Consider the following 14,939-nt stretch of genomic DNA (forward strand, 5'->3'; position numbering starts at 1 on the left):
CCTTCAATGTTATGTCATAATTACATAAAATTCTGGCAAATTAGTTCGCAACGAGCCAGGCGGCCCAAACTGTTGCATATACCCTGACTCTGCGTGCAATGAATGCAAGAGAAGTGACACATTTTCACCTGGTTAATATTGTCTGCTAACCTGAATTTCTTTTAGCTAAATATGCAGGTTTAAAAATACATACTTCTGTGTATTGATTTTAAGAAAGGCATTGATGTTTATGGTTAGGTACACGTTGGAGCAACGACAGTCCTTTTTCGCGAATGCGCACCGCATCGATTATATGCAATGCAGGACACGCTAGATAAACTAGTAATATCATCAACCATGTGTAGTTAACTAGTGATTATGATTTATTGATTATTTATTTTTATTTGGGAATTTTACCCCCTTTTTCTCCCCAATTTCACCTGAGACAAGGATATCCCTACCGGCCAAACCCTCCATAACCCGGACGATGCTTGGCCAATTGTGCCTCGCCCCCGGTCGTGGCCGGTTGCGACAGAGCCTTAGCCCACTGCGCCACCTGGGAGGCCCTCCTTGATTGTTTTTTATAAGATAAGTTTAATGCTAGCTAGCAACTTCCCTTGGCTTCTTACTGCATTTGCGTAACATGCCGGCTCCTTGTGGAGTGCAAGTAGGTGGTTAGAGCGTTGGACTAGGTTGCAAGCTTGAATCCCCAAGCTGACAAGGTACAAAATCTGTCGTTCTGCCCCTGAACAGGCAGTTAACCCACTGTTCCTAGGCCGCCATTGAAAATAAGAATTTGTTCTTAACTGACTTGCCTAGTAAAATAAAGGTGTAAAAAAATACTAAATAAAAAATCATCCAAATCGGTGTCCAAAAATACAGATTTCCGATTTTTATGAAAGCTTGAAATCGGCCCTAATTAATCGGCCATTCCGATTAATCGGTCGACCTCTAGCTTGGATGCATGGTCACACGTATACATGGTTGCAAACACACACAATCACACACAGCCCCATTTGTGCTACACACCACTGCGACATCGTACACAATATCTCTTGAGCGATAAGTCGAGAAAAGGGTCTAACAATGCTCATTACCATAGCCACACTTTCTAACTACACATGAGTTTGCCAAAGCAAGACTATTGTGGCAATTTCTCTGCTGTGTGTTATTGGGTGGCAGTTGTCTGCATCCCTGCCTGCTGAGAGAGAGACAGGGAGCCAGTGTTTTGAGTTGAGTGGCTGCTTCACGTGTGTCCAGGCTGAATAGAGGCCTCTTGCCGCCCCTTGTTGTTGGCATAATGCATGCTCCAACTCTTCTTTACAGAAGTGGTTCTCAACTGGTTTTGCTTCGGGACCCATGTTGAACCAGGTTGTCTAAGTCGCGATCCAATATTCGCATCGTGATTTTATTTATTTTTGCCAAAATGCAATCTGGAAAACTGTTTTTATTCTATATTGATAGTAAATGTGCCAATTATATGACAAGGGAACAACAGTCCCATCTTTTTCATTTTAAATAATTCAATTTTACCCATATTCTGGTTTGAGACTATAAAATCAACCAAATACTCTAAATGAATAATTCTATATTGAAAATACTGTGATTGAAGAAAAGTAATTTGGAGGTTAAATTATTTAAATGTAAAGGTTCTTTGTTATTTCTACACACTTTCTCCCTGGTCTTAGTCATTTCAATTCAGACTGGCGTATATATTTAGAGAACACTCACAACCCATTCAAACCTGGGTCGCGACCCACCAGTTTTGAATCGTTGCTTTGCAGGGAGTCAGGAGACTGGATGAAATTAAGTGCCTTGGAGAGGAGTGGTGTTTTTGGGCTAATTCTATCAAGTCGTTAAGTGGCCACTGTACAGAGAGTGCTTACTGGGCCTGCTGATCAACTGTGAGGCACAAACTGTACCACAACATTCGTCCTGACACAAAGGACCTCGGAATCTGACACTTCAGATTCTATTCTAGTTGCATTGAAGATTAAGTTTAAGCCTAGTCTTGGACTGGTTTCAATATAGATGAATCTGTGTCCGGGCTCCCCCCCCCCCCCCCCACCTCCGCTGCTCTTCTTCACATACGTCATGTTTGTTGCTGCTAAAGGACCAACAACCAACTAAGTAATTGTCTCACTATAGTTAGCTTTATGATGCACAAAGCACAGGGTTGTATTCATTAGGACACGCACCGGGAAATATTGTAAAACATTTTGCGACAGAAAATGGAAATAAGGTGTTTCTTATTGTACAAGTCCAAGTAGTTGCTCCTTGTTTCAATCCATTTTCTTCTGTTTGGTGCCTAATGAATGTGACCCACGCCACTTACATGGCAATTTCAAAACCTACAAGTGAAGGATTATATAAATGTTCCCCATTTAGTCATCTGTTTCTTCTTGTTGTTTCTCAGGGACAACTAATATTTGATTTGATGGTTTCTTTATTTCATTAGGCCGTAGCTAGCTCCCTGTGATTGTGAGTGGATTGGATGCGGTTCAACCGAGATGGCTGGCTGCGAGTCATGCTGAACAGCTGAATACAGGCTCTTTATTTGGGTTTTTAGAAGCGCCCTAGAAATAGCCGCTGCGTGTTTGCCGACAGCGGCTCGTGTTCTTTTGAAGCCCATGGACATCAAGGTCATGCTTCTCATCAGCATGTGAATCAACCTGAATGATGGATAGATGGCTGAAGGAGACACTGCAGTAGGATGGAAGCATCATTTCCAGTTAGTAACACAAGACAGGGTGGTCTGTTTAGAAGTAGTGCACTATATGGAATAGGGTGCCATTTGTGACGTATGCATTTGCTACTGGCTCCCTTCCTTTATACAATAGCCAAACTGATGATAAAAATGCTGGTATTAGTAAATGTATAATTAGGACTGCTGTCTGCCATTGATGTCTTATCTCTAACTATGGCTCCTCTGTGGTATCTGATGGTTAGGTTCAGTGCAGTATGTCGTGACGTGGCTTTGATTAATGTGATGAGTGTTCTTTATAGAATCAACTAACTTATGTGTAATTGTTACCAGATGTAATTAATCACGTAACAACTAACTCATTTGGAATTTCGGGCACCACGAAAGTTGTTGTTTAACGAGTTACCATCTCCCGAATCAAACTCATTCCTAAACTAACTCACAATGTCTGTTGTGTGGATCGAGCAGTCATTTGCAAGAGTAACAAAATTTCAGCGAGACAACTCAAAGGCGAAATCCATTAACGCCAAGATAATGGATTTCATTGCCCTTGACAATCAACCGTTCTCTGTCGTGGGTGATGTTGGCTTTTGCCGACTGGTCGAGCACCAGTACACACTACCAAGTGCACTATTTTTCAGGTGTTTTCCTACCAGAGTTAGCTTGTGTAGCTTCACAACATACATACTATGGAATGCCATTTGGGTCTTTGTGTGTCAAAAAAGATACAGTAGCACTGTCAAAGCTGTACAAAAAAGTCTGCAAACTAGCAAACACCGGCCACAAACTGTGTTTACAATACCGTGTTGGTAATAAAGCATCATTTGGTCAACCGCAACTTCTGGAGTAGCTAGCTTTAGCGTGGTACCTAGCTAGCACCAATACAGCCAACCTGAAAACAATGACCAGTAGAACCTAAAGTCAATTTCATTATTCTTAGCAATGATTTAAGAATTCTCGTCAGTAAGTATTAGCTAGGTTGCCACTTGTTGTTCGCCTATTGAACTTCAGTTCATGAAAATAAATAGCTAGTCAGCAACTTAACCCTGTTGCCCAAAGCTAACGTTATAAGCAGCCAGCTAGCTTCATCTGGCTAGTGAGGCTCAACCGCACCAGGTTGGTTATGTGTTGTGACGCTAGCCACAATAAGCATTAGGCACAATAACGGAATTTGCGGTTTGCCTTCAAAATAAAAGGTTTTATTTTGAAGGCTCACCGCAAATTCCGTTATTGTGCCTAATGCTTATTGTGGCTAGCTTCACATTGATGGGTCCGACAACCATTAATCAAATAAGAACTGTCTTATAAATTAGGGTTATTTTAGATGAGACCTAGCTATATAGTTAGCTAGCTAGCTATATAGTTAGCTAGCTAACTATAGCTACTGAAGTAGATGTTGTGTAATAACACTATTTGACGTGTATCTTTTTTACACGCAAAGACCCAAACGGCGTTCCATAGAAATTCTGGTTGAGAATGAAACGACTGAACAAATTAATAACGAAACAGCACAGCAAGTAAGTGAAAGAAACAGGTTTTGATTGTTTTACTAGTAATGGGGACATGTGTAAATGCCAACAAAAATGATGTGTGTGTAACCGTTATTTAACTAGGCAAGTCTTATGGCTGAGCCAGTGAAAGTGCAGGGCGCCAAATTCAAACAACAGAAATCTTTGAAATTTAAAATTCCTCAAACATACAAGTATTTTACACCATTTTAAAGATAAACTTGTTGTTAACTCCACCACAGTGTCCGATTTCAAAAAGGCTTTACGACGTAAGCACACCATCTGATTATGTTAGGTCAGTACCTAGTCACAGAAAAACACAGCCATTTTTCCAGCCAAAGAGAGGAGTCACAAAAAGCAGAAATATAAGATAAAATGAATCACTAACCTTTGATGATCTTCATCAGATGACACTCATAGGACTTCATGTTACACAATAGATGTATGTTTTGTTCGATAAAGTTCATATTTATATCAAAAAATCTCAGTTTACATTGGCGTGTTACGTTCAGTCATGTTTTGCTTCCAAAACATCCGGTGATTTTGCAGAGAGCCACATCAATTTATAGAAATACTCAAAGTAAACATTGATAAAAGATACAAGGGTTATGCATGGAACTTTAGATAAACTTCTCCTTAATGCAACCGCTGTGTCAGATTTCAAAAAAGCTTTACCGAAAAAGCACACCATGCTATAATCTGAGTACAGCGCTCAGAGACCAAAACAAGCCATACAGATATCCGCCATGTTGTGGAGTCAACAGAAGTCAGAAATAGCATTATAAATATTCACTTACCTTTGATTTTCATCAGAGTCCCAGCTCCACAATAAATGTTTGTTTTGTTCGATAAAGTCCATTTATGTCCTTCAGTTCACAAATCCAAATTCACGACGCGCAGGCCAGACAAAAAGTTAAACAATTCCATTATAGTTCGTAGAAACATGTCAAACGATGTATAGAATCAATCTTTATGATGTTTTTAACATAAATCTTCAATAATGTTTCAACCGGAGAATTCCTTTGTCTTTAGAAATGCAATGGAACGCAGCTCTCTCTCACGGGAGCGAGCGTGGTCAGCTCATGGCCTTTCGGCAGACCTCTTACTCAATCAGCTCTTATTTTCGCCTCCTTCACAGTAGAAACCTGAAACAAGGTTCTAAAGACTGTGGACATCTAGTGGAAGCCTTAGGAAGTGCAATTGGACCAAATGTACACCGTATCTTGGATAGGCAAAGAGTTGAAAACTAAAAACCTCAGATTTCCCACTTCCTGGTTGGATTTTTTCTCAGGTTTTTGCCTGCCATATGAGTTCTGTTATACTCACAGACATCATTCAAACAGTTTTAGAAACTTTAGAGTGTTTCCTATCCAAATCCTAATAATATGCATATCTTAGCTTCTGGGCATGAGTAGCAGGCAGTTTACTCTGGGAACCTTATTCATCCAAGCTACTCAATACGGCCCCCCAAGCAATAAGAAGTTAAAAATAATTATTAATTCCAAAGACTGCACGGATGATGCTGGGCCAATTATGCGCCGCACTATGGGAATCCTAATCACAGCCGGATGTGATACAGCCTAGATTCGAACCAGGGACTGGAGTGACGCCTCTTGCATTAAGATGGAGTGCCTTTGACCTCTGTGTGTGTTTGTGTGTGTGTTTAACTGTACTAGAATGTTTAAAAGGCCGCTAAATTTGTAAATATCGGGCAGCGTTTCTTTTGGCAAGTAAAATATCAGATATCGGTATCGGGCCAAAAATGTAATATCGGTGCATCACTAACATAACATATATCGATAACTGTCATTTTTTAATCATTACCTCATATCAGTCTCATTCTGAACGTCGCAGACTTCTTGAATCGGCAAGAACCCCAGCCTTTTCTGATTTATTCAGTTCTACACAAATTGATGTAATCATTTATTTACTAACTAAATAATTACACAGAATACACATACACACTTACATGAGACAAAAGTCCCTTGTGGACTGACAAGATCTGACGGCTTGTTACACAATGGAGAGGGGGTGGGGAAAGAGGGAGATAAAGGGACGTTTATCGTGGATACATTCTATAACTATTCTCACATTAATCATATACCTTGCACATGAACCACCGTCCGTCTGGGTAAGAAATGCAATGTACAGTTGAAGTCAGAAGTGTACTTACACCTTAGCCAAATACATTTAAACTCAGTTTTTCACAATTCCTGACATTTAATCCTAGTACAAATTCCCTGTTTTAGGTCAGTTAGGATCACCACTTTATTTTAAGAATGTGAAATGTCAGAATAATAGTAGAGAGAATGATTTACATACTCACAATTAGTATTTGGCAGCATTGCCTTTAAATTGTTTAACTTGGGTCAAATGTTTCCGGTAGCCTTCCACAAGATCCCCACAATAAGTTGTGTAACTGAGTCCTTGCTCGCAGACACTTTTTCAGTTCTGCCCACAAATATTCTATAGGATTGAGGTCAGGGCTTTGTGATGGCCACTCCAATACCTTGATTTTGTTGTCCTGAAGACATTTTGCCACAACTTTTGAATTATGCTTGGGGTCATTGTCCATTTAGAAGATCCATTTGCAACCAAGCTTTAACTTCCTGACTGATGTCTTGAGATCTTGCTTCAATATATCCACAATGTTTACCCTCATGATGCCACCTATTTTGTGAGTGCACCAGTCCCTCCTGCAGCAGTTCAATTTGGTTTAAATAATGCAAAAACAAAGTGTTGGAGAAGAAAGTAAAAGTGCAATATGTGCCATGTAAGACAGCTAACGTTTAAGTTCCTTGCTCAGAGCATGAGAACATATGAAAGCTGGTGGTTACTTTTAACATGAGTCTTCAATATTCCCAGGTAAGAAGTTTTAGGTTGTAGTTATTATAGGAATTATAGGACTATTTCTCTCTATACCATTTGTATTTCATATACCTTTGACTATTGGATGTTCTTATAGGCACTTTAGTATTGCCAGTGTAACAGTATAGCTTCCGTCCCTCTCCTCGCTCTTAACTGGGCTCAAACTAGGAACACATCGACAACAGCCACCCTCGAAGCAGCATTACCCATGCAGAGCAAGGGGAACAACTACTCCAAGTCTCCGAGCGAGTGACGTTTGAAATGCTATTAGTGCGCACCCGCTAACTAGCTAGTCATTTCACATCAGTTACACCAGCCTAATCTATGGAGTTGATAGGCTTGAAGTCATAAACAGCGCAATGCTTGAAGCATAGCAAAGAGCTGCTGGCAAAATGCACAAAAGTGCTGTTTGAATGAATGCTTACGAGCCTGCTGATGCCTACCATCGCTCACTGCTGGTGCCTACCATCGCTCAATCAGACTGCTCTATCAAATCATAGACTTAATTATAACATAATAACACACAGAAATACAAGCCTTAGGTCATTAATATGGTCGAATCCAGAAACTATCATTTCGAAAACAAAACTTTATTCTTTCAGTGAAATACAGAACCGTTCGGTATTTTATCTAATGGATGGCATCCCTAAGTCTAAATATTGCTGTTCCATTGCACAACCTTCAATGTTATGTCATAATTGTGTAAAATTCTGGCAAATTAGTTCACAACGAGCCAGGCTGCCCAAACTGTTGCATATACCCTGACTCTGCTTGCAATGAACGCAAGAGAAGTGACACAATTTCACCTGGTTAATATTGCCTGCTAACCTGGATTTCTTTTAGCTAAATAATCAGTTGTAAAAGTATATACTTCTGTGTATTGATTTTAAGAAAGGCATTGATGTTTATGGTTAATGTACACGTTGGACCAACGACAGTCCTTTTTCGCGAATGCACACCGCATTGATTATATGCAACGCAGGACACGCTAGGTAAACTAGTAATATCATCAACCATGTGTAGTTATAACTAGTGATTATGATTGATTGATTGTTTTTTATAAGATAAGTTTAATGCTAACTAGCAACTTACCTTGGCTTCTTACTACATTTGCGTAACAGGCAGTCTCCTCGTGAGGCAGGTGGTTAGAGCGTTGAACTAGTAACCGTAAGGTTGCAATATTGAATCCCTGAGCTGACAAGGTAAAAATCTGTCGTTCTGCCACTGAACAAGGCAGTTAACCCACCGTTCCTAGGCCGTCATTGAAAATAAGAATGTGTTCTTAACTGACTTGCCTCGTTAAATAAAGGTGTAAAAAAATAAATAATAATATATTTTTTTTAAATCGGCGTCCAAAAATACCGATTTACGATTGTTATGAAAACTTGAAATCGGCCCTAATTAATCGGCCATTCCGATTAATCAGTTGACCTCTAGTCTGGCTATCTGTCAGCCTTTTGCCAAGCTGATCTGAGGTCTTGGATCCTCGACCAGGAGAGTCATGACAAGTAGTAGGTTTGCTAATGGCTCATATTGGTGATGCTGCATGCATGACACTTAGCACCTGGTAGCGGTTGAGGTAAAGATGAACACGTAGCTTTCTTTCTGGTCATATTGTGACTGAAGCTGAAGTCAACCCTGAGTGCCATTTTGTTGTCTGTTGGGTCACCACACGTGCATAACCCATTGGTTAACTGTGTTGAACAAGGCTAGGTCTTTGGTCATTGTGTGTCCACTTTATTTTTTTGTTGTGTTTCCTCTAAACCATCAGCATGAATTCACTTCACAATTTCTTTCACTGTTTTTGACGTGTCAAAGGACAGCATAAACTCACTGGTGTGGATCCCCCTTTGTACCGCTATGTATGCTAGCTAATTGCTAAGTACATTTTTAAAGAGGTTTATAGCGCATTAGCTTCCATTGCTAGCAGTATAACTTTCACAATCACTGGCCTAACTCTATTTCCTCTTTCCACCACGCATACATTTTAAGACCAGCCAGCTGAAAATAGTTCCTCATGGTGTGTCAGTGTACTCTGTGAATCCGTCCGTCCCTCCTCCCACTCCCGGCGGAGTAACACTCTAATTTGAGTCAAGCAGGCAGGCGTGGTGCAGCGCAGGGTGATTGACTCTTAGTACAGTACCTTCGTAGCTTCTCACTGTCGTTACCACATTACCATCCCCGGGGCCAGATCTGATATGAAGACAGGGTTGCATCTCTGCAGAAAGTAAAGGGAGCTTTAAGAGTCAGTCATGATTTCGTGCATTGCTCTCAACGTTGTACCACGGTGTTGTACCACTCCGGGACGACGGGACTCACGCTCTGCGTGTGTGTGTGTGTGTGTATACAGCCTTGGTCATCTCTGCTGAGGAACTGGAACAGCCTGGCGGTGACTCACCCGGGCTACATGGCCTTCCTCACCTACGATGAGGTCAAGGCCCGGCTGCAGAAGTTCATCCACAAACCTGGCAGGTCAGTGAGAGACGACATACGTACACGTACACAGACGCATGCAACACTGACACGATCACGTCAACACACACACACACCCACACACACATAGCATATGTCAAAGCACAAACACAGTGACAGATGCTGCTGTTTATTATGCACTTTCAAATCAAGTTACCAACTCATTATAACCATTACTCTGCATATTTACAAATAAATGATCAACTCACTGACTTGCCCGTGCTGTCGCGTACTCTCACGCTCCAATACAGCTACTTAGACAACTGTTCAGCACACTGCATTCTTACACAGTCTGTCTGTCATGAGCTTACACACCACTAACAAAGCCAACCTTGCACCACCAACCTAACACACACTTACACAATGACCCAGAAGGCGCCAGTCACCCCCCTGTCTCACGTGCCCACTGTGGCACATGGAACGGCGTGGTACCTAGCATCAATAGGACGTATTGTAGAGACTGGGCTGATGTCAATACTCGCTCCAACAGAGCGCAAGTGTGTGACACAACGCGGCCAGTATTTAGCCTTCATTCACCTCTTAGGCAGAGTTGACAAATTTGGTGACGCTTTATAATGATGTTAAAATGATAAGCTTTACTTAGCTATTTATGGATAGTGTATATTCATACTGATAATATTTGAGGATTCTGTGATGTATGAACATTTACAAGCAGTGCATATATACTGCATTGTAAGCACACTCACACTATAAGCAGTACAATTTATAACCGTATATTGTTTACTAAGCTTGTAATGCCCACAATTGCTTTATAAAAGGCTTGTTACTGAAAATATGTCATTTAGTATTGAACTCAGTGCAGGGAAGCTCACCAGGAGTTTGTTTAGGGTGGGGATGAGCTGGGATATGGCATTTTATTTCGTCCCCCCCTCCCCTGTTGTCATTAGTCCTTGGTGTGTATGTGTGTGTTCCACAGCTACATCTTCAGGCTGAGCTGCACGCGGCTGGGCCAGTGGGCCATCGGCTACGTCACTGCAGATGGGAACATCCTGCAGACCATCCCCCACAACAAGCCCCTCTTCCAGGCCCTCATCGACGGCTTCCGGGAAGGATTGTGAGTTTACTAACCTCTCTCTCTCTCTGTGTCGGTCTCTCTCTTTCTGTCTCGCCTGTCTGTCTCTCTCTCTGTCGGTCTTTCTGTCTCGCCTGTATTTCTGTCTCCTCCCTCGCCCATATAAACAATGTGGATACGTCTCAAAGTCCCTACGCCACTGAACTCAAACCAACACGTCTCATGTTGCGTCGGCCACGACTCCATGTCCGCCTCATCTGTTTTCATAAGCAACAGGAGAGTTTGGTTTGCAACGTGCAGTAGTTTGGGTGGACAGTGTATATAATATCGTCTCCTACAGCAGTGCTTCCACACACGAGTAGCCCCAGCAGTACACCTTTCTCTTGTGGTCCCGGACAAGCACACCTGATTCTACTTGTCAACTAATCATCAACCCCTTGACAAGTTGAATTGAGATGTGTTTGTCTGGGGTTTCAACAGAAAGGTGTACTGTTGGAGGGTACTCGAGGACCGGAGTTGGGAACCACTGTCCTCGAGTATGCCGGTGTTCAAACTTCAGTTTTTTTTTTTTTTTTTTATAAACGCTGTGGTAAGTATCTTCAAACCTGTAATCAAATGCTGAATTAGTCTGTGGAAAGGTTTGCTTTGCAAAGAGCCTGATACATGTGTTCTATAAAGCCACTATGAAAGTATCACTTAGGCCTCAAGGTTACATGAAAGATATAGTCAAAAGCATGCAGTAAGGCTGTGACTCAAATTACACCCTATTCCCCATATTGTGCCGTGCTTTTGATCCTATGTGGCAGCCCAGTGTGGTTCTAGTCAGTAGTAGTGTACTTTATAAGGGGAATAGGGTGTCATTTGAGACAACCTATGTGTGTTGCTTTAACCTTGTGAGTGACCAGAGTTCCATCTCCTCTGCCCAGCTACCTGTTCCCCGACGGGCGCACCCAGAACCCAGACCTCACAGGACTGTGTGAGCCATCGCCACAAGACCATATTAAAGTCACACAGGTGGGTCTCTCTCTGTCTCTGTCTCGCTCGCTCGCTCGCTCGCATTCATAACCTCACAGGACATACTGCACTGAATCTTGGGTCCTGTTTAGTAGGGAAAAAGATTTGAAACTGAGTGAAACGCATATGAACTTGCCCAGTAGAAAATTCTCATTTAGTTGTCTGTTTCAAAATGTTTTGCCGTGCTGTGTCCTCCTGAACTTGACCCTGGCTCTTTTCAGTGGCCGCATACGGTACGAACCAAACTCAACTAAGGGTGCTTTAATGTGCTCTGTTTGTATGAATGTGTTACCCTGTGCTCAGGGAGGCCTCCTGAAATCCCATGGCTGACTGTGTGCATGTCCTCAGGAGCAATATGAGCTGTACTGTGAGATGGGCTCCACCTTCCAGCTGTGTAAGATCTGTGCGGAGAACGACAAGGACGTGAAGATCGAGCCCTGCGGTCACCTCATGTGTACCTCCTGTCTCACCGCCTGGCAGGTACTGTACCCCTAGTCTCTTTCACACTTGCTGGGTTGGGTGGATCAGTGGGTCAGCGGGCGGAAGTGTGTATGTGGGTGCATGTATATGCGTCCTCCATATCGACATGAATTTCCCTAATCCCCAACTCTGTCCCTCTCTCTTCTTTTCTTCTCCTTCAGGAGTCGGAGGGTCAGGGCTGCCCGTTCTGCCGCTGTGAGATCAAGGGCACGGAGCCCATCGTGGTTGACCCCTTTGACCCCAAGGACCCCATAGGCGGCTCCTGTAGGGGCCTGTTTGGGGCAGAGGGCGCCCCCTCGCCCAGCTACGACGATGACGACGACGACCGGCTGGACGACCCCCACCTCATGATGAGCAAGCTGGCCTGTTCCAAGGTGAGCGTGGTCTAGCTGGGGCCTAAAGCTGATTATGGAGCCCTCTTCTCTATAGCTCCCGGGTGAAGTTTTCTCTGGGTGACAGGTCTAGGATCAGCTTTCCCCCCCAATCTTAATACATTACTCTTCCTCTATCCCTGGGCCACGTTCAGCAAGGCGCAACACTGTGGAACGTTCAGATAGAAACGTATTATTTGTGACAGAATTTTTCTCTAAGTTTGCCTACTGAATTTGGGCACATAGCCTACTGTAATCCTTGTGGACTATAGTTGAGCACCCCTGCTGTGAACTGAACTGTTCTGAGGAACTCTCTCCCTCTCTCTTTCTCGCACCTTCAGAGTGTAAGATCGCATCGCTTTCATCTTTGACTTCTAAGGTCAGGGTTAGCTTTGCTTCTTCCAGGTATTTGATGTGGAGGGCCCCTTTCTTTTTCTCCTCTTGTGAGCCGGCATCTCTTGGCTGTCTGTCTGTAACACGTCAGAACTCAGCCAGTGGAGTAAGCTTGAATAGACGACTACTTTGAGAGTGAGACTACACACACAGCTTTGACGTGATGGGGGAAAGTTTTTTGTTTTCTCCCCCCTGGTTTTGAAGAGTAAGTGCAGTGAAAAGTATCCAGAACTCTCTTCCTGAGCTGTGGGGTGGGGATGTTGGTGCGTTGCAGGTGGAGCGTCCCCCCTCGCCCATGTCCCTGGCGCCCCAGTCCTCCCTGCCCCCCGTGCCCCCCGCCTTGACCTCCTGCAGCACCGACCACCTAACCCCCCAGGAGCATCCAGCCCAGGGGCCACATCCAAGGCAAGCTCTCTGCTCATCAAACAGCAATAGACAAATGGGAATGTCACAAGTTGAAATGTGTGAGAGAGGGGCCTATTTAGCCACTGTTGGAAGACAGTGGAGGTTGACTAGAAATAAAAAACAATAATAATTCAACCAAAAACCTCAAACAACTTTCTTTAAAAAAACCAAAGGCTTGACAGCTGTTAGTTAATGTGCTTCCGTAATAATTTGCTGTTAATTAATGTGCTTCCGTAATAAGTTGACAAATACTCATGTGAAGTAGGCTACTTCTTCCTTTGAAAACAGATTCAATTGATTGTCCTCGTGGTCTGTAATTGTGCTCTCCTTTCCCGTAGGCGTCCTCCCACCACAAGGACAAGCCTCTCCCCCTGCCCCCAGCCCTGAGGGACCTGCCACCCCCTCCTCCCCCAGACAGACCTCTCTCTGCCGGGCCTGACGGATGGCTCGGCAGACGGCCCCTACCCTGCACCCCCCTGGGGGAGCCCAAGCTGCCCCCGGCCCCGCCCAACCGCAACCTGGCCGACTGGAACCCCAGGCCAGTGCCCAAGGCCCCCGGACAGCCACCCAGTGTGGGAGACACGCGGGGGGTCCGGGAGCTCTCCAACAGACACTCGCTCCCCCTGGCCCTACCCTCAGTGCTAGACGGATGCACCGACGGACAGAGGAACAACAGTTCGCTCAGTCTGGACCATCAGCTGGAGAAGGGAGCCCAGGTCTAATACAATCTTCTGTTAGAGCCGTTGGTTAAATGTGGTTTCACAGACATGGATTTAACCTATGCCAAGACGGTGTACAATTTGTATGGCGATCACAAATTGGTATTTACAGAAATACGACTAGCTGTGTGTGACTGTGTGTCTTGTCGGTCTTCTCTTGTTCCTCGCCAGAGTTTTGGAGGTACGGCGTCTGGCAGTCAGGCGTATGACAACCCCAAAGTGAAGCCTTCAATCTCGGCAAATGCCATCTATGCTCTGTCAACAAGGTACCGTAAAGTGCACACACTCCTCTCCCTGCTGTGTGAATGTGTTGTATGATGTACAGTGGGGAGAACAAGTATTTGATACACTGCTGATTTTGCAGGTTTTCCCTACTTACAAAGCATGTAGAGGTCTGTAATTTGTATCATAGGTGCACTTCAACTGTGAGAGACGGAATCTAAAACAAAAGTCCAGAAAATCACATTGTATGATTTTTACATCAGAAAAGCATAACTTAATATTTGGTACAGAAACCTTTGTTTGCAATTACAGAGATCATACGTTTCCTGTAGTTCTTGACCATGTTTGCACACACTGCACTCCTAAGTTGCCCTGGCTGTGTGTTTCGGGTCGTTGTCATGCTGGAAGACCCAGCCACGACCCATCTTCAATGCTCTTACTGAGAGGAGGAGGTTGTTGGCCAAGATCTCGCGATGCATGGCCCCATCCATCCTCCCCTCAATACGGTGCAGTCGTCCTGTCCCCATTTGCAGAAAAGCATCCCCAAAGAATGATGTTTCCACCTCCATGCTTCACGGTTGGAATGGTGTTCTTGGGGTTGTACTCATCCTTCTTCTTCCTCCAAACACGGCGAGTGGAGTTTAGACCAAAAAGCTCTATGTTTGTCTCATCAGACCACATGACCTTCCCATTCCTCCTCTGGATCATCCAGATGGTCATTGGCAAACTTCAGACGGGCCTGGACATGCGCTGGCTTGAGCAGGAGGACCT

The 14,939-nt window shown here is 43.8% G+C and overlaps 1 protein-coding gene across 1 annotated transcript in view; it reads left to right on the top strand.

Moving 5' to 3' along the window:
- Positions 1-14,939, top strand: part of LOC135552535 (E3 ubiquitin-protein ligase CBL-like) — a 46,108-nt gene that overhangs the window by 27,434 nt on the left and 3,735 nt on the right. The window contains 9 exon segments of the mRNA XM_064984213.1: positions 9,410-9,531; positions 10,469-10,606; positions 11,491-11,578; positions 11,927-12,058; positions 12,220-12,432; positions 13,097-13,157; positions 13,160-13,227; positions 13,566-13,943; positions 14,118-14,212. Coding sequence (XP_064840285.1) covers positions 9,410-9,531; positions 10,469-10,606; positions 11,491-11,578; positions 11,927-12,058; positions 12,220-12,432; positions 13,097-13,157; positions 13,160-13,227; positions 13,566-13,943; positions 14,118-14,212 — 1,295 coding nt within the window.

The sequence above is a fragment of the Oncorhynchus masou genome, chromosome 13 (genome assembly GCF_036934945.1).
Source record: "Oncorhynchus masou masou isolate Uvic2021 chromosome 13, UVic_Omas_1.1, whole genome shotgun sequence".
Taxonomy (NCBI): Eukaryota; Metazoa; Chordata; class Actinopteri; order Salmoniformes; family Salmonidae; genus Oncorhynchus; species Oncorhynchus masou.